This window comes from Oncorhynchus tshawytscha, linkage group LG02, assembly GCF_018296145.1.
Source record: "Oncorhynchus tshawytscha isolate Ot180627B linkage group LG02, Otsh_v2.0, whole genome shotgun sequence".
Classification (NCBI taxonomy): Eukaryota; Metazoa; Chordata; class Actinopteri; order Salmoniformes; family Salmonidae; genus Oncorhynchus; species Oncorhynchus tshawytscha.
This window is the reverse complement of record NC_056430.1, coordinates 19,400,555-19,420,803: the sequence shown is the minus strand read 5'-3', so window position 1 is coordinate 19,420,803 and position 20,249 is coordinate 19,400,555. Positions and strand designations below refer to the sequence as shown.

At 44.2% G+C, this 20,249-nt stretch overlaps 1 protein-coding gene and 1 long non-coding RNA gene across 3 annotated transcripts in view; one reads left to right on the top strand and one right to left on the bottom strand.

Annotated features, from left to right (window-relative positions):
* Positions 1–15,258, top strand: part of LOC112220148 — a 59,703-nt gene extending 44,445 nt beyond the window's left edge. The window contains exon 3 of the long non-coding RNA XR_002948839.2: positions 13,819–15,258. This is a non-coding gene — a long non-coding RNA (uncharacterized LOC112220148). The remainder of the gene's footprint in view (positions 1–13,818) is intronic.
* On the bottom strand, positions 6,848–10,467 carry setmar (SET domain and mariner transposase fusion gene). 2 transcript variants are annotated; one of them, XM_024381798.1, is made up of 2 exons: positions 10,296–10,467; positions 6,848–7,765 (listed from the first exon to the last, which is right to left on the bottom strand). In XM_024381798.1, exons 1-2 carry the CDS (start codon positions 10,398–10,400, stop codon positions 6,956–6,958), a joined length of 915 nt encoding a protein of 304 aa, XP_024237566.1. In that variant the 5' UTR covers positions 10,401–10,467; the 3' UTR covers positions 6,848–6,955. The 2 variants fall into 2 exon arrangements, with proteins under 2 accessions (XP_024237566.1, XP_024237574.1); XM_024381806.2 differs by having other exon boundaries at positions 10,331–10,448.
* Positions 15,259–20,249: the final 4,991 nt, after the last annotated feature.

Sequence of the window (20,249 nt, the reverse complement as noted above, 5' to 3'; positions counted from 1 at the left end):
CACCAGAACTCAACCCAATTGAACACTTATAGGAGACTCTGGAGGGTTAGTGCTATCTGGGATCCCTACCCTAAACCCTAACCTTAAACCTAATCCTTACCCTAACCCTTACATTAAACTTTTTACATTTCAACTTCAATGGGGTAGGGATCCCGAATAGCAAGGGAGATTCTGGAGCGGCGCATGAGACTGTGTTTTCCACCACCATCAACAAAACACAGAATGATGGAATTTCTTGTGGAAGTAGGTGTCACATCCCTCCAATAGGGTTCCAAACACTTGTAGAATCTATGCCACGGTGCATTGAAGCTGTTCTGGCTCGTGGTGGCCCAACGCCTTATTAAGACACTTTATGTTGGTGTTTCCTTTATTTTAGCAGTTACCTATAGATTGTTATCTTTATTCACAAGCCTTGTCTGAGTCTCAAGGTTGTTATTTCTGTGTGGGCCCTGTCTCTAATCTAATCCTTGTATTGATCAAAATGATGATAGCGAGGCCAAACTCAATTACAACCAAAGCAACAAAGAAACTCTGGTATTATGTGCAGCTATTGCTTTCATTATTAGGAAATAATTATGAGCTTCCTCTCTGATATATTCCATAATAAAGACGTACTGCCTTTGTTTTGTGTCATTATCTGGTGAAATCTGTCTCCATTTGGAGTGGATGACCAACTGTAAGCCCTCTTGAGTTTTCTCATGTAACTAGATGGGCACTACTTTCTGATTACAATATTTTTTTGGCCCAGGCCAGCACACCATAAGTGATGTGCAATTGATAGGAGAAATACAAAACAACTATATGGAAAGACATGGTAATGGATATGAAGAGGGAGCACTGCACTAACACAAGGATGTGTTAGCTTCTCACCATCTCCTGTATCTGGTACAGTGAACCATGACACTGCTGGGAGCAATGACTCCAGAGACAGTTCCTCTCTCCTCCATTCCTCAGATTTAACATTGCACTACCTTTCTCTAGCTTCTGTGTATGCAAGCTGGGTCAAACCTTCTGTTTTTCAGAATGTGCCAGGTTTCAAGGTCAGTAACCCACTATATCCTATCTTCTCCATGTTCTGCTCTACTGATGGGGCTTCTTGGCATGAGTTAGTTTTTGTGACGATGTCAAGCTTACACTACACAGTGAATGTAACAGAGCAGATCAGGTTAGACCCAGGAAAGGCTCTTCAAACACAGAAATATTCATTCCATCAGGGTGTTGTACTTTTGACCCTAACACTCTACCAGAGAACCACTTTGATTTTGCTCCCGACAGGCGAGACACATAACTGTCAACAGTCTCTATGCTGCTTTCCCCATGCAGCTCGTTCCACCTATGACGTGTGGTGTGCAGACTATGAATAAGCTCTTTCTTCAGAGGAGCCGCTGCATGTTCAAAGCTAATGGAGTTTACCAGACTATAGCAGCCAGCCCCTTACACCTCTGTTATGAACCATGTGGTTCAGATCCCAGTGAGACAGAGGACAGAACATGGCTGGTTGGTTTATCTATCTCAGAAGTGCCCCCCCCCTACATTACACTATAAGCCATGCCTACATGGGAGTACTGAGCTCTCTGAAAGCAACTTCCTTTCCTCCCTGTCCTCCCTTCATTTGCATCCCATCAAGTCAACCAAGCCAGAAATGTAAAAATAAATGCCAGATTAAGTAGAATACCCCCATTGATAACATTGGATGTTTCAAATGCTATTGGCTAGAATGTGTCGTAGGACAGCAGCCTGCGGACAGACAGGTTTCTGGGTTTGGTTGCATGAAGATGCGAGTGACAGAAACAGGACAAAAGTTGCTATGAGGATGTTGGGAGAAAAAAAGAACCCTTGTAATTGGAGTTGAGACCAGATGACAATTTAGGATACATATATTTTTATGCCCAACAGATTCAAGATGCGGTTGCTTTTCAAATGTCTAGTGACACAGCACGTTCTCGTGAATTTCACTGCCCTCTCCTCTCTTCAGAGTAGGGTTCAGTTTCACTTGGGTCTTGTTGTCAAAAGAACAGGAACTGATGCTGTGCCCTACAGGGTAGAGTTCTTTCTCACTAAAAATAAAATACAATTATGCCGGTATAATGGCTTCGCTATCCCCTACGGAAACATGCTTATTAAACCAGCTATAGAGACATTCTAATTAGGCCTACTGGTTTGTGCTATTATTTCTGTTGCTGCTCTCAAAGTGTGAAAAATGATTTTCACATCATGGATTTTCCTACACATTATTCTTTGCAGGCATTTAGAATTGACTTGCATCTTTGGTAAAAGGAAATACACAGCCCATCACTTCAAGGGTGACAGAATAAATGCTTGATATCATGGGACATTCATTCTGCTCATGTGTACAGTATATTGTCATACCATCCACTCATACGCATTTTGTAGACCAAAATACTAATGTCTCTTCACCCCATGCTCTTGATTTCAGCATAATAGAGATGAACTAGAACATATTGTCTACCAGGTGGTGTTTGCCTCAGATTGTCAGCATTTAAATTAGTGGACCTAAAAATGGAAGAGCGTGATTCTCCACATTTCAAGAGTGTGATGACTGCACCAACGAGCCCCTCCTTTGAACAAGGTGAATATCTAGAAAGCAATGCAGGGGTGATGATCAACTCACCTATTTAACCCATAGAACCAGATCCCCCTTTAACAGCAGGTAATTCCTTTAGACCCAGTCTGCCGACTAACCAGACAGAGCTACAGCCTCACTGACAAGCTTTCACTGTCATGCTTATACATACTAACGTTACATATGTTCAGTATCTGTTGTACTGTCCCAATGTACATATGTTTCCATGAATATACAGTAGACAATCCATCTACCAAAACAGGGACAATTCAAGGCACAGGAATGTGTGAAAACATCACACAAAGATGTTCCAGTCAAACACCAAATGTGTTATATTATCAGAGATTGTCACGGACTGTGGTGAGAGAGAGAACACTGGTAATAGGATTGTTACATCTTAGAGAGAAAACACAAATGTTTCGATGATACACAATTTTGTCACATTTCTCTATACAAATATCTACAAAACAACTCCAAAGCCCTGAAACACTACTAACTATTGTCTTGAAATTAGATTTCTTATTCTCCCAGCTGTGGCTCCAACAGATCTATTTGTATCTGTGTTGACTCGATAAAAAAGAAATTGGCCCCAAGTTTGGTGGCAATGACATCTGTTCCCTCATTAGAGAGGTGCTCCACTTCAGAGATGACAGGCTGCCAGGCCTTATTACTACACTGGTGATTCATCCTGAAATAGACTCTACAGTCGCTTCTTGTTGTCTCTATCACGTTAAAGTCATATTGGCAGCCCTTTATGTACCTAGCATCAGTGGAAAACAAGGCACTGCAATGGCCAGTTAAGAGCTGTAAAATGTGGAAAGATTGTGTCATTGGACACTCACACAAAAGAAAGTGTCCAGAAAGTGTACCACCACAACACTGGCTTCAATATTCCGCTGATTATATGTATGGAGCTCACTATGGCAAGTCAAGTTTTTATTTTCAAGACAAACTACTAGATCAACCAGTACTATGCATCTAGGACAATAACACATTCTCCCTGAACTCATAAAATAGAGCACAATATACATTTTCTTACTAGGCAATACCATGCTCATTTTAGATGAAGAATTGAGCAAAACATTTGTCCCTATACATTTTTCTTGAGGTCAAAGAGAGTTCAAATGGTACAGGTATGACCTACTGTATATTGTAGACAGAAGGACAGTACCCAGCTAGCACATAACGTTCTGAGAACCATATGTTTCTTAGAGCTTGGTGAGAGCGTGGTTGTCCTATGGTTATTTAGCATACAACCTTCCCATAAGGTTTCCTACAGGTTTCCTCATGGTTCTATTTAAAGTAATGTTCTCAGATTATTCAGAGAACGTTAAGAAACAACTTTCTTCTGTAGAAATTTCAGTATTTCAGCATAACATTTCTGCCAGTTTCCTCATGTTTCTATTTAAAGTCATGTGCTCAGAACATTAAGGAAACTTTCCATAAAAAAACATTAGTAATGTTGAAAGAAAATTATAAAAATGTTATTTAAAAACATATACATTCCGTTCTCAGCATCAACAAAACTATCTCTATCCTCTATCTCGTTAAGTGTGTTCAGGTGTCATCTTAATGAGTGCTTGTTTCCTTTGAAATTGAGTCTGTTTAAATAGACTAAAATGAACAGTTTCATATGAGTTTAAAAAAACATGGCACACTAGCTCCATCCTGGTGGCGCAGTGGACTAATTCCCTGGATAGAGAGTAGAAGACCATAGGTTTGAATCTCACTGATGTCATAGAACAATAAAACATTTGATCTGTTTGCATGATTAATGACTAAACAAATGAATTCCCATGTGTCCTCTCTGTGCGTGGAGTTCAAAACAGTTAACCTAAGCTAGCAGTGTTAATAAAGTTCTTATTGAAACAATTTCAAACAACGTAATTTAATTAGCTTCAAATAAAATAGAATTTCCGATCTCAGAACGTTAACAAAGCCTCCCAGGAAAACGTTCATAGCAAAACGTTCATAGCAAAACGTTCACAGAACCTCCCTGCAACCTAACAATTAACATTCCCAGAACAGGCGAAATTTAGAAAACGTTCAGTTTAAAGGTCAGGAAACGTATGGCTTCGTATCCAGAATAAATGGGAAAACAAAAACATACATTCCCACAACTTCCAAGGAATCAAATGTGCTAGCTGGGTATAACCTCACTGTAGTCTACAATAAATGTCTGTCCCTCTTAAGTGTTGTGACTAGTGTGACTGTCACCAGGGCTGTGCTGTAGCAGCTGACCACTGTAATCACCAGGAGGAAGTTCATATCATGTGGTTAACTGCTGGTTGCTAGATGACTGTCCAGGGAATGAGGCACTGAGTTCCAGCTCCAGTCCTGAACAGTTTGTGTGGAACACTGCCTGCCTGCACCATGCCTACAACCGGTGACTGCAGATGTAAATTAGCTGTCAGCTCAATCTGGTGCAACACATCACTTCTCATACACTGAGACGTATGTTTTGTTGTACATTGTCCATCTCAAATAAACGTAATAAATAAATAATCATTGGTGTCCAATCACCTGTCCAAAATAGCTGTCACCTGCTAACACATACCAACCAGACCTCTACCTTGATTAAAGCAAAATGTCACTGGTCAAAGGTGTTTCTGTGATATACTGTGCCACCTGTGATAGGAGTGGGATGACAGCAGAAGGGTTGCCATGGAACATTTGGACCATAACCAAACATAACTAAACAAATAGAGCAAAGGGAACCCTCATACGTTAGCTGAGAAAAAATCTAGGTTGATGCATTAAAGTTCATCTCTCTCTCTAACAAAGAAAAACAAATCCACCTGATGGTTAACTCTGATTGGCTTAGGCCTTCCATCTCCAAACCATGGTAGAGAGGATGGGTGCATTCATTTCAGCTCGTATGGTGCCTCGGCTGGGCAAAGATTTACTTCAGGACCAATAGGACGGTCTAAAATGTGCCAATTCCGCCAACCCTTTGTCCTGGGTGAAGTAAAATGAGTCCACCCAGTGGTTGAGCCACGCTGCTCTCCTCCGTCCCCCAACGTGACTGGAGTGCTGGTCTTATTTCTGGATGGAACACACCACGGTCTCTGTGCTAATTAACCTAGATGTGGATATTAATAAGCAGCTGGGATGAAAGCGGGTCTAGACTGAAAGTGGGGCAGTTTGAGAGGAGGGGCTTGATTTAAGAATGGTCACAGTAAAGCAGGACACCTTGGCACCTCCCGTGGCAGGGGAATAAGACCCGTTACTATATTAAAATACCCTCCGGCCCTTCTTAATTGCTCACACCTCTGGAGATTCTTGGCTCCAATGAAGAGCTGAAGATACCTTCAGGAGGACACTGTGTTGAAAGACCACAGAGATATTTGTAAAGTTGAGGGATGGAGACAAGATACCACCAACATGTATGCTATATATCTTTTAAGGTTAAATGGACGTCTTTTGAGAGAGAAATGTCTTTGCATACAACATTGTTGTGCCAATCTATGAGCACATATGATTCTTATAAGTATACAAAACCCTACAAAGCCAGACCCCTCTTTTGCTGTAGTCAATATCAGTCTGTGCATAGTTAATATAAAGAACTGCTAGATGAATCTGCTGTCAGTGAGATATGGGGCGAGGGCTTATATATAGGCCACTTGTGGACTGAAGTGTTTTGATAGCTAGGTCTGGTGGGACGTGCCCCACATAGCACAAGTACTCTCTGACAGAGAGAGCTTTTAGCTGGTCTGCACAACAGAGATGAAGTTTATACTTTGTGATAGAAATGCTGTATCTTTATATCAGATTAGCGATGCCATCCAACAGAAAGTGGGTGGGGACAGTGAGATAGCAGGCAGCCGTGACAGAAAAGTGGGTCATCAAAAATGGCACCCTGGCACTTGTTATGGTAAACAGCTGAGAGTTGGGGCTGTATCCACTCTAAAATTGATAGAGAGCTACTGACCATCAATTACATTTTAACCATGTTTTGAAACTATACCATGTTTGTTTAGAATTACAGTTTGTTTAGAATTACAAACAGGCTTATAGTTTGGGTTCTGATGGGTTAAGACAGTTGAACTAAGCTCATGAGCCCTTTATAATCAATGACAGTATGAATACAAAATGGATGCACCAATCCCAGATTTCCCCTTTATTCTAGATGGAGGCACCAATCCCAGATTTCATCTTTAAGCCAGATGGATGCCACACTGGTAAGCATAGGATGAATACCCCAGAAGCCTGTGTTAGTGATTCAACAGAGAGTTGTATTCAACAGAAACGACAAAAAAAGGGTTCAGTGCAAAGTGTCTCTCCTTTCCAGTACAACATGATCACTTCAAATAACAAAACATCAATGTATAAACATTTACCAACATTTACCAATAAATGCATCCCTCTAATCTAATTGTTGAGAACAGATAAATCCAGTGGCAGAAATTGGGAACAGTTCTGGGCACCACAGTGGCATGGTTTCCTCTGGAGGGTACCTGTCTCACTGGCCTCTGTCCCAGGGTCACTCTGGACCAACCTCTCCACAGAGGGTGTATTGCTATAGCCCCCTGAGTAGTCAAATGTGAGCTCCTCCTGAGGGGTGATGTCCCTGCCAGCAAACAGGGCCAGCCTGGGCACCAGGGAGTGCACCCGGACAGGCACCATGAACAGGTTGGGTTGGCAGGAGTGGTTCAGAAAACGCCCCACATTCCCAACCACAGTTGGGTCCACAAAGGTCTCACTGACCGGGCCCTGGCCAGCATACTCCCGCACAGCAATTATGTAGTTGTTGTCCTCAAGCCCCTGAGCAAGCTGTCTGCGTCTGGCCTCCTCAAAGCCAATCACCTCCCCGGCATACTCACACACAAAGGTTCCACAGGGGATGGGCTCCAGCGCTCGCATGCCCCAGCCTCTGTCCTCTGTGGGGTAGACACACAACTTGAGCCCCAGGCCTCTCTGTACCACCCGGTTACAGCAGGCCTCACTACAGCCACACAAGGCGTTACACTCAAACACAGGCCTGCAGTAACCAGTCTCCGTATCCCCCTGGTCTTGGAGTCGGCCGTGGCTGTCGTACGTTTGTCTGCATGTCTGTCCGTAAGTCTGCATGCAGGAGCAGCTCTCTCTAAGGCAGGAGTGGGCGTAGCAGGAGCATCCAGGAAGAGTCACCTCACTGGGGTCTATGTCACATCCCGGCCCCTGGATGTTCTCTGGAGAATACTGAAACCAAGGAGACAGATGGAGGAGAGGGGACTGAAGTTTTTTATCAGATACAAAGGTAATCAGACCAATTGTTTTTTAAATAAAAACAACCACTCAAGATATTAGGCTCTGGGGAATTTCACTTGTTTAGAGGACATAGTTACAGAGAAAAAGCTTATTCAATCACACATAGAAGCTATGTTTTTTCCCCCCTGTAATATCATCCAATCCTGCATAGCTATGTTCCTTTAAGCAAGCCGTTTTGAAAATCTCAAAGAGAAAGACATGTAAGGAGATTGTAAAGTGGTGCAGTTCTGAAGGTTCAGTAGTTACAATAGCCTATTTCAGATTCTCTCTATTTGACCAGAGTGGAGGCCAGTGATGATATTGTGCTGCCACCAGCTGGCAGAAAACAGTTTAGACAGCCTGAATGAAGATCTACAGCCGTTCTTTATACTGGTGTCTACAGCAGGGGTGTCAAACTAATTTTGCCCTGGGGACCGCATTTGGTTCTTCAATGAGGTCCGGAGGGTCGAACTGAAAATTGGTTATAAATGATTTCCTTGCCATTAGAATTTGAAAAAGATTGTCCTCTAGCCATTGTATTTGGAATTTGCAATACTCCCTGACTGTCTAATTTCAATTTAGGTGATTATTAGTGAGCTGGACACAGTCAAGTAACCGTATAAATGTAGGCCCATTATTATTACCACACAGTTTCCAATGGGTTTTATTGATTTTAAACAGTGGAGGATCCTCAGAAGAGGAAGTGGAGGACCATCCTCCTCAGTGAATTTCATAAAAATAAAATAAACATCAAAAAAGTGATCCTTTTAAGATGAAACTCTACTAAATATAATCACGTCACCAAATAATTGATTAAAACACACTATTTTGCAAAGAAGGTCTACAGTAGCCTCCACAGCACTCTGTAGCACCATGGTGTAGCCAGTGCAGCTAGCTTCTGTCCTCCTCTCTGTACATTGACTTTAATACAAAACTTAGGAGGCTTGTGGATCTCACCCCCTTCCATAGACTTGCACAGTAATTATGAACTTCTGGAGGATGTCCTACAACCTATCAGAGCTCTTGCAGCATGAACTGACATGTTGTCCACCCAATCAAAGGATCAGAGAATGAATCTAGTACTGAAAGCATGAGCTACTGCTAGCTAGCACTACAGTGCATAACATGTGGTGAGTAGTTGCCTCAAAGAGAGATAAAGACAATAGTTTAACAGTTTTGAAAAAAATGTATTTCTTCCAAAATGAAGGAGAAGCAAGAGAGACTTTTTTTCCATTTTTTTTCCCACTTTCAGTTTCATTGACTTAACTAGCAAATGCAGCTAGCCTACTGAAACACCCTGCTCAAACAGAGGGATGCTATGTTAGCTAGCTGGCTATGACATCAAACACAACACTGGAACTCTTCCAAGTCAAGGTAAGCTTCTGGTTTTACAAATTCATTGCCACCGGGGCCCACTGGTGTAACTGCTTACTGACTGTACACTAACATTTCTGCATGATTGTAGCGGGTATACTAACGAGTTAATTATATTAGCTATGCTGACTATGACGTTACTTTAGCAAATATGGTGACAACGATGTAGGCTGTATGTAGCGGTTTGGCTTGGAATATTTTTGCCTGGTCACATACAGCTGATGTGTTGTGTATTGAAGTCCACAAAGGAAGGGAAGAGGTGAGAGGAGGAGAGCGCAAGCGAGAAGTAATACTATGAACGTGAACTGTGTTTACGTGTGATATGGAGTGTATTCATTCCGCTAATTCTGTTGAAAAATGTTTCTTAAATAGAAGCAAATGGAACACAATGGGGATAAACATACCTACATTTGTCCAATAGAAACTCTTGTTTGCAACTTTTGGACTAATGATTACACCCTATATCAGCTACATGCAGGCAAGAGTGCAAGGCGGTATTGAATGTCACCGTCAGGGTGTCACATATGTTATAAACTTTAATTCATAGGCTAGGTTGTAGCAACCTCATGATGGGTATAGGGAAAAAGTTAGTATCATGTAGTAGCCTAAACCTATCGCTGTTACATTGATTGAACTGGGTGAATGGAAGATGAATGACAGTCATCCTTATGCTATAATAGAAAGAAGGCCATGCTCATTAAAAAAAAATTCGTCCTCCCTCATCTTAAACGGCACTGACCGCAACTGATTTTAGGTCCTCGCCCAGACATGATGTTGCTAATTCTAAGAAAACATTTCTAAATGTTCATATTGCAAAGAAATTAGGTTGTTGCACCTTTTGTTATTTCCCCCCGAATATAAAGAAAACTGCTACTTCATTGACTTCAACATGGTTCTCATCAGAGCATTGTTTACAAGCACCAATGCAAGAAGATGCAATAGTTTCATTATCACAGTGTAGCATAGGCCAAGTAACTATGGTTTATCCATATAAACAATTACACACGTGGAATAATGGTGCCTAACAATTTCTAAGTTAGATTGCTGGCTCGTTGTATTGGCATGGGCTAACCAGTCAGCTACGACTAGCTACAATAAAGCATTTTACCTGAAATTCAGAATATTCTTCTTTGCTGACATTACCTTCTCGTAAAACTGGAACATTTTCGAGACCCTTGCACAAATAATGATCAAAAACCTTTATTATACTCATATTTTCTCGCTAAATGTTCAGCTCTCAAATTTAGCAAGCTAGAGAAACATGTCAACCGAGAAAAGGCACTACAACACTCAAAGAAGAGACGCTTCCGGAAAGTCTAGTGTGAATGTTTTACAATGTCGCCACCTAGCGGCCTTGGAGCACAATCTCACTATGCATTTATGCAATTTTTGCGGTATGTGGCGCTGTGAGACTTGACAAAGTACAGTCATCGCGCAATGAATCACGGTAGGCCATTGTTATCGAGCTAATAAAACATGGCCGTAGGAGGGAAACGTGTACTGTGGTTCCCACATCATATGAGCACAAACAAATTAGTTTGAACCCAGCTGGAGAGTGAGGGGGACAACCTGACACATGCGTGAATGAGGAGCAAGGACCTTCCCTTCCTCTCAAATCAAATCAATTTTATGTGTCACATGAGCCAAATACAGCAGGTGTAGACTTTACCGTGAAATGCTTACATACAAGCCCTTAACCAACAATGCAGTTTTGAGAAAATAGAGTTAAACAAATATTTACTAAATAAAATAAAGTAAAAAATAAAGTAAAGTTAAAAAAAATAAAGTAAAAAAAAAGTGACGCTGCATAGATAATAAACAGCAAGTAGCAGCAGTGCAAAAACAAAGCAGTGGGGGTCAATGCAAATAGTCCGGGTGGCCATTTGACTAATTGTTCAGCAGTCTTATGGCTTGGGGATAGAAGCTGTTAAGGAGCCTTTTGGACCTAGACTTTACACTCCGGTACCGCTTGACGTGCGGAAGCAAAGAGAAAACACACTATGACTTGGGTGACTGGATTCTTTGACCATTTTTGGGACCTTCCTCTGACACCACCTAGTATATAGGTCCTGGATGTCAGGAAGCTTGGCTCCAGTGATGTACTGGACCGTACGCACTATCCTTTGTAGCGCCTTACGGTCAGATGCCGAGCAGTTGCCATACCAGGCAGTGATGCAAGCAGTCAGGATGCAACAGGTTGACCAGTGTTACCTTGGAGATAATGACACACCAAATGAACAACATTGGAAGCAACCCTGCCATCCTGCCAGTGAGTGACATCATCCATCCTGTAATGATGGGGTTTGGAAGCACCACGCTCCATCTGTTCCTCAGACCCATGGGGAGGGGATAGGAAATTAAGAAGGAAAGTCGTGATTCCAGGCTTCTGTTTACCTTCTTCCTCAGTCACTATCCTGTCCAATATGGTGTGATACTGCTGGGAGAGATACTGCCTGGCCTTAAAACAAACAATGCGGTCATCAGGATTTCCTTTAAGTTCGCTTTTTGTACAAAGGCATAGATGTTGGACAGGATGCAGAATTTTTTTTTATTTTCAGGGGAGTAATTTTGGCAGTTTTCAGCTATATCCGTACCATGGCATGATGTTGTTTTCATGTTGTCATACATAATAAATGCATAGGTTTGGACTCAAGTGGCTGAAGGAAGCAGATGGAGAGAGGTCACATTGCAACATTGCTGGCTGGCATCTCAGCTGCACACACAACTGACCGTTTGTCCTCTTCCTCTGAGAATACTCCCGCTATCCTCTCTCGTTTACAATATCCTTGTGAAAAAACTCAATTCGTGATTTTGAGTTTTACTGAATTTCTCCTGGGAGTGAAATACAATGTAAACCAAATGAATGCCGTTAGGGCATTGAAGAGGACAGTAGTTCACTTTTTAGGGAAACTGACTTTAGATATGGACAGAGCATTTAAGATTATTGATGGCTGTCATGATGATTAACTGATCGATGAGCCCAGGTCTGTACAGTCAGCAAATGCGGTATATATATTTTTTCTTATGTCCTCCAATCTCTATAAAATATTAACTCCCATCAGCACATTTGTCCTCTTACTGTGTGCCCCTGCCTCCCTGTCTGCTGAAAAATAAGCCAACAGTACAGGTTGAAATAGTATTTAGCTAGACTGTATAACATTCTACCCGCACAGCTTGAAGTTTATCTCTCTGGATTCCCCGAGTGCTGCAAACTCAGTCCACACAAATACATTACATTTACCAATGGGAGTTTGCTATCCAATAAAATAGAGGGAGATAATGTGCACTGAGAAAGAGGGAATGTGTTTTGAGTGGACTTCCCATTTGAAAATTGGTGCTAAAGTACCAGAAGTACCAGCTTGTTTTTCTTAATTAAGGTCTCTATGTAATTAAAATGACTTTACATTGTCTGGCCCTCACAATAGTGCTTGACAATAGGATGAAGTACATCCCTTACCTTCTGTTCTCCTGTTGACAGAGCTTGTTGGGGATCTTTAATGAACTATTTTGTGTTTAATGAGAAGACAACATCACAGAAGACCTGGACTTTGAAGGGCATAATACATGTGGTTGGACAGCCAGTGAATCAAAACCATGATAGACCATGTCCTCTGCTTCTCTGTTGATTGACTTGGCTTCAAATTGCCAGTGATGCTGCTCTCAGCTTGTGGGGAAAGTTGCTGTGGCATGCTGCTCACTGTCTTGTTTGACTTTGGAGAACAAAAAAACAAACATTTCAAAGGCTACCCCCGTTTCCCTTTGTTAGCCTGAATGGGCTTGATTACTAGGACTCTGCCTGTGCCATTTCCCTGTGCTTCTCAAAGGAGCCTCCCATCACGGTTCTCCCAGTGCATAAAAGGCCACAGACCCACTGCCAATGAAACAAAGAGGAGCACAGTTTCTGGAAACAACAGAGGTTGTCAAACAAGAAGGATTGGTGAAAGGTCAAAAAGAAAGAAAACATAGAAACAAATATAGAATAATTAAACACATTAAGACATGGAGGTAATGTACATTGACACAATGTACAAACACGTTGACAAACTTTTCCTCCCTCTCCAGTGAAGTGACATGAAGGTTGTGTGTAGAATGGCTTCAGCTTGAATTTTCACGCCCTGGAGCAGGCATCCTCAGAGACGTGTCAAAAGACTTCCTCTGCTGCTAGGCAACAGCAACAGCAGCATGATTTACTCACATGACAACATTTCACAAAGCAATTAGGTAGAGTCAGGCATGGTCATCCTCCCCCCCAAGGTTTGCAGTGTTTTTAAACCATCACTGTTGGAGCACAAACTCAACTGTCTATTACAGTCGTGTGAAGTCTGATGACTAAATTGTTACCCAGCTAAATACAACTGATGATGAACATTACAACAGCAACAAAACAGCCGACTAGATGTTCATACAGTAGTGGAATAGAGGACACAAGAGTCTTTCATGTTAACGCAGGGGGAACCAAGGGAATCACATGCCTGGTGTTGCAAGTCTGTACAAGCCACTGGTGAGAGACTCTCTGAAGGTGTCATGATGATATTTCTTCACAGAAAAACCCAAAAGTCACGTCTCACCCATTACTCAGCTCCCTTGTCCTCTATTATCTCTTCTCTTCTTCTCTTCTCTTCTGACTGCAGGTTACTGCTGCCTGCCCAGGAGGAGGAGGCCCAGGGGAAGGAGGAGAGGAGAGAGCCATTCCACAGATTTGTCTCTCACAAAGATGGAGAAGAAAGGTTGAGGTCATAATAGAGCACATTCTGCTGATTTGAAAATAATTGAACCCTTAATCTGTCTGGAATTGAAGTAATGGAGAGGGATGGACCTTGGCCTTCGTGTACTGTGGTTGAGTGTCAGGCTAGAAGGATGAAGATAGGTCTGGGTGAGTGCAGAAAATAGAAGCACAGGCATTGACGTTACAGCTCAGACAATAACAAAAATAAACAATCAATAGAACATATAAATACAATATAATATATACATTCAGTTATCCTATGAAGAGGATAGAGAATGCACATTAAATACATGCTAAAATACATCTTGAATAGTTTTTTATTATATCAAACTAAATAAGTATAATTATTTTCCCGTCCTATGGCCTTGAGCAATTTGCGAGCAGCGTGCCCAGCCAAGCTCAAGAGTCTCCACTCCCTGAAACTCCCTGAATCCAATCGATTCATTTTCAACTTCCACTTACCCTGCTATGGATCAAAATCCATGTTACAGATGGGATATAGTAAACCTTGTTAAGTTGTGGAGAGACAAAAAAATATATTGCCTCATTTGTCGGGGTTTGAACTTAACATTGTTTTAAAGACATATTGGACTATGCTCAGTGGGATGTCAAAGGAGTCAATCCTCAGAGTAAAGTAATCTATAGCATCATTAGCAACTGAACATGATGTTAGATACCCTGGAGAGATTCTATGGTTTCCCCCATCATGGAGTCCTACAGCAACTGTTTTGCTCACCATAGTTTTATTTCTGTTTACAGTAACATTGATATCTCTAAATCACTGGCAGTTGAAAAGATAACTGTGAGTGCTATTATGATGTTTAGATGTGTTCCAGACATATTTTAAAGCGAGATCGATGCACTGACAAAATAAGTCATGAAAAATGGTGATATTTGTCATCTGAGGTATTTCTCGGTGACAGAGCAGCGATGATGTCAAGGAGAGCTTCACCTCAATCCCCTGGTAATAAAACACAGACCCAGGAGCAAATTTAACTGACCTCAGACCCTTTGGAAGCTTGAAGAACGATCTGGCCTTAATGGCCCTGTACTCTTATAATATCTGCCTGGCACAGCTAGAAGAGGAGTGGCCACCCCACAAAGCCTGATTCCTCTATAGGTTTCTTCCTAGGTTCCTGCCTTTCTAGGGATTTTTTCCTAACCACAGTACTTCTTTTTTTGTGCTTTGGGGTTTTAGGCTCGGTTTCTGTATAAGAACTTTGTGACAACTGGTGATGTAAAAAGGGCTTTAAAGATATGTACATTTGATTTACTGATTGTTTTTTAACCTCTGTGTCCACGAGAGAAAGAGAGAGAGAGGGAGGGGGAGAGAAAGAGAGAGAGAGAGAGAGAGAGAGAGGGGAGAGAGAGAGAGAGAGAGGGGGATGGGGAGAGAAAGAAAGAGAGGGAGGGGGATGGGGAGAGAGAGAGGGGGGGATGGGGAGAGAGAGGGAGGGGAATGGGGAGAGGGAGGGGGATGGGGAGAGAGAGAGTGAGGGGGATGGGGAGAGAGAGAGAGTGAGGGGGATGGGGAGAGAGAGAGAGTGAGGGGGATGGGGAGAGAGAGGGAGGGGGATGGGAGAGAGAGAGAGTGAGGGGGATGGGGAGAGAGAGAGAGTGAAAGAGAGGAAGAGGGAGAGGGAAGGGAGGGAGGGGGAGAGGGAAAGAGAGGAGGAGAGGGAAGAGAGGAAGAGTGGAAGAGGGAGAGGGAAGGGGGGATTGGAGAGAGAGAGAGTGGAAGAGAGAGAGGGAGGGGTGGGGAGAGAGAGAGTGGAAGAGGGAGAGGGGGATGGGGAGAGAGAGTGAAAGAGAGGAAAAGGGAGAGGGAGGGAGGGAGGGGGATGAGGAGAGAGAGAGTGAAAGAGAGGAATAGGGAGGGGGATGGGGAGAGAGAGAGTGAAAGAGAGGAGAGGGAGAGGGAGGGGGATGGGGAGAGAGAGTGAAAGAGAGGAGGAGAGAGGGGAGAGGGGGATGGGGAGAGAGTGAAAGAGAGGAAGAGGGGAGGAGAGGGGGATGGAGGGAGAGAGAGAGAGAGAGAGAGAGGAAGAGGGAGAGGGGATGGGGAGAGAGAGTGAAAGAGAGGAAGAGGAGAGGGAGGGAGGGGGATGGGGGAGAGAGAGAGAGAGTGAAAGGGAGACGGAGGGGGGATGGGCAGAGAGAGAGAGTGGAAGAGAGGAAGAGGGAGAGGGGGATGGGGAGAGAGAGAGTGAAAGAGAGGAAGAGAGTAGTAGAGCAACTAGTGGAGCACAATCATTGTAAATACAACCTATATTTATCAGTGTATTTATTTTTCCTTTCATATTTCAACTACTTGCACATTGTTACAACAGTGTAAATAGCCAATAACATAACAGTTGAAATGTCTATATTCTTAAAACACTTTTGTGAGTGTAATGTTTACTGTTAACTTCTGATGGTTTATTTCCCTTGTTTATTTCCCGTTTGTTTATTGTCTATTCCACTTGCTTTGGTAATGTAAACAGGTGGATGGGAAGGGGGTGAGAGAGAGAGTGGGAAAGGGAGGGAGGGAGAGAGAGGGGGGGAGAAAGAGAAAAGAGGGATAAACACTGTATATACACTGTATAACAATATATACACTGTATAATATGACATTTGAAATGTCTTTATTGACCAGATAGAGCAGCAATATTTTGTGACCTGTTGCCACAAGAAAAGGGCAACCAGTGAAGATAAAACACCATTGTAAATACAACCTATATTTATGTTTATTTATTTTCCCTTTTGTACTTGAACTATTTGCACATCATTACAACGCTGTATATAGACATAATGTCTTTATTATTTTGGACATTTTGTGATTGTCACATCGTGTATGTAGGTGGCAGGGAAGTCAAGCGCAGGAGAATTAAACTTGGTATAATTGGAGTATTTTAACAACTTAAAACAAACTTCAAAACCAAAGTCCATAATAAAATAAATGTGGGTACAAGAACCCATCGCACACCAATCCATAAAACACAACAATAAACAATCTCTGACAAGGACATGAGGGGAAACAGAAGGTTAAATACACAACACTTAATGAATGGATTGGAACCAGGTGTGTAAGAAGACCAGACAAAACCAAGGGAAAATGAAACATAGATCAATGATGGCTAGAAGACCGGTGACGTCGACAGCCGAGAACCGCCCGAACAAGGAGAGGCATCGACTTCGGCAGAGCCGCGCGTCGACACCGGCCTCGGGGACGACCCGGAGGACGAGGCGCAGGGCGATCCGGATGGAGACGGTCAAACTCTCGTAGCAGGGAAGGATCTAACATGTCCTCCACCGGAACCCCTCCTCCGGACCGTACCCCTCCCAGTCAACGAGGTACTGAAGGTCCCTCGCCCGACGTCTCGAATCCAGGATGGGTCGAACGGAGTCCCCCGACACATGGAACATTAATACGGTAATTGTTGGGAAGCTGTAACCTAAAACATACCTCGTTCACCCTCCTGAGGACTTTAAATGGCCCCACAAACCGCGGACCCAGCTTCCGGCAGGGCAGGCGGAGGGGCAGGTTTCGGGTTGAGAGCCAGACCCTGTCCCCCGGTGCTCACTGCTCCAACTTTCTGGCGCAGAACAGCGCGCTGAAGTTGGACGTGGGCGGCGTCCCATGTTTCCTCCGCGCGCTGGAACCAGTCGTCCACCGCAGGAGCCTCTGTCTGACTCGGATGCCATGAAGCCAGAACCGGCTGATACCCCAATACACACTGAAATGGAGAAAGGTTAGTGGAGGAGTGGCGGAGCGAGTTCTGGGCCATCTCTGCCAGGGCACGAACGCTGCCCACTCCCCCGGCCGGTCCTGGCAATAAAACCTCAGAAACCTACCCACATCCTGGTTCACTCTAACTCACTCTACCTGCCCGTTACTTTCGGGGTGAAAACCTGAGGTAAGGCCTACCATGACCCCCAGACGTTCCATGAATGCCGTCCAGACCCTTGACGTAAATTGGGGACCCCGATCAGACACTATATCCTCAGGCACCCCGTAGTGCCGGAAGACGTGTGTAAACAGGGCCTCAGCAATCTGTAGGGCTGTAGGGAGACCGGGCAAAGGGAGGAGATGACAGGACTTAGAAAAACGATCCACAACGACCAGGATCGTGGTCTTACCCTGTGAAGGTGGAAGATCGGTTATAAAATCCACCGACAGGTGCGGCCACGGCCGTTGTTGTAACTTACCTCTGGGCAGGTGTCTAGGAGCCTTGCACTGGGCGCACACTGAGCAGGAGGAAACATAAACCCTTACATCTCTTTCTAAAGTGGCCACAAGTACTTCCCACCAAGACAGCGCACCGTCCGACCGACCCCATGATGACATGTGAGCCCAATAGATCAGCCGATCGCGGACAGCAGACGGAACTTACAGACGCCCAGCTGGACACTTAGGGGGAGTGGGCTCTGCACGTGACGCCCACTCAATGTCCGCGTCCAGCTCCCACACGCCACAAAGCAAGAGACTGGGAGTATGGGGGTGGGATCCATGGACCGCTCCTCTGTGTCATACGCTGGGACAGTGCGTCTCCCTTGACGTTCTGGGAGCCTGGTCTGTAAGAGAGGGTAAACACAAAACGGGTGACAAACATGGCCCACCTTGCCTGACGAGGATTCAGTCTCCTCGCTGCGCGGATGTACTCCAGATTGTGGTGGTTAGTACAGATGAGAAAGGGGTGTTTAGCCCCCTCAAGCCAATGTCTCCACACCTTCAAAGCTTTAACAACAGCCAACAGCTCCAGGTCCCCCACATCATAGTTTCGCTCTGCCAGGCTGAGCTTCTTAGAGAAGAAAGCACAGGGGCAGAGTTTCAGTGGCGTACCCGAGCACTGAGAGAGCACAGCTCCTATCCCAGCCTCGGAGGCGTCCACCTCCACTATGAAGACCAAAGAGGGATCCGGATGAGCCAACACAGGAGCCGAGGTAAACACAGCCTTCAAGTGCCAAAAAAATCCCTGTCCACCCCAGCTGACCACTGCAAGCGCACCAGGCTCCCCTTCAGCATTGAGGTAATGGGAGCAGCCACCTGACCAAAACCCCAGATAAACCTCCGGTAGTAGTTGGCAAACCCTAAGAATCGCTGCACTTCCTTCACTGTGGTGGGAGTCGGCCAGTCATGCACGGCTGCAATGGGGTCACTCTCCATCTCCACTCCTGACATGGAAATGCGATACCCTTAGAAGGAGACAGACTGTTGAAAGAACAAGCATTTCTCAGCCTTGTCATACAGGTCATGCTCCAACAGGCGACCAAGCACCTTGCGTACCAGGGACACATGCTCGGCGCGTGTAGCGGAGTATATCAGAATGTCATCAATATACACCACTACACCCTGCCCGTGCAGATCCCTGAAAATCTTGTCTACAAAGGATTGGAAGACTGATGGAGCATTCATCAACCCGTACGGCATGACGAGGTACTCATAATGCCTTGAGGTAGTACTAAATGCCGTCTTCCACTCTTCTCCCTCTCGGATACGCACCAGGTTGTACTCACTCCTGAGATCCAGTTTAGTGAAGACGTGTGCCACATTGTCTCAATCGCAGTGGCAATAAGAGGTAGCGGGTAACAGTACCTCACCATGATTTGATTTAGACCTCTATAATCAATGCACGGGCGCAGACCTCCATCCTTCTTCTTCACAAAAAATAAACTCGAGGAGATGGGTGAAGTGGATGCCCGAATGTACCCCTGTCCCAGAGATTCGGAGACATACTGTATGTCTCCATAGCCACCGTCTCTGCTTGCGACAAGGGATACACGTGCAACGTCTACCAGGAGATCTATCGCACAATCCCTCGATGAGGTGGTAATTGAGGTGGTAATTGAGTCACCTTCTTTTTAAAGAAGGCGAGAGCCAAATTGGCATATTCTGTGGGGATGTGCACGGTGAAGACCTGGTCTGGACTTTCCACCATAGTAGCACCAACGAAAACCCCTAAACACCTACCTAAGCACTCCTGCGACCACCCCGTGAGACCCCTCTGTGGCCAAGAAATAGTGGGGTTATGATAAGCTAACCAGGGTAGGCCTAGCACCACTGGATACGCAGGAGAGTCAATAAGGAAAAGACTAATATTTTCCGTGTGACCCCCCACGTCACCATACTCAAAAGAGCGGTGGTCTCCCTGACAAGCCCTGACCCTAATGGTCGACTATCTAAGGCGTGAATGGGAAAGGTACATCCATGGGAACAATAGGAGTCCCTAAACTATAAGCTAACACTTAATCAATCAAATTCCCAGCCGCGCCTGAATCTACGAGTGCCTTATGCTGGGAACAAGGGGAAAAGAAAAAGTGACAGACACAAATATATGTGCGACAAAGGGCCCTGGG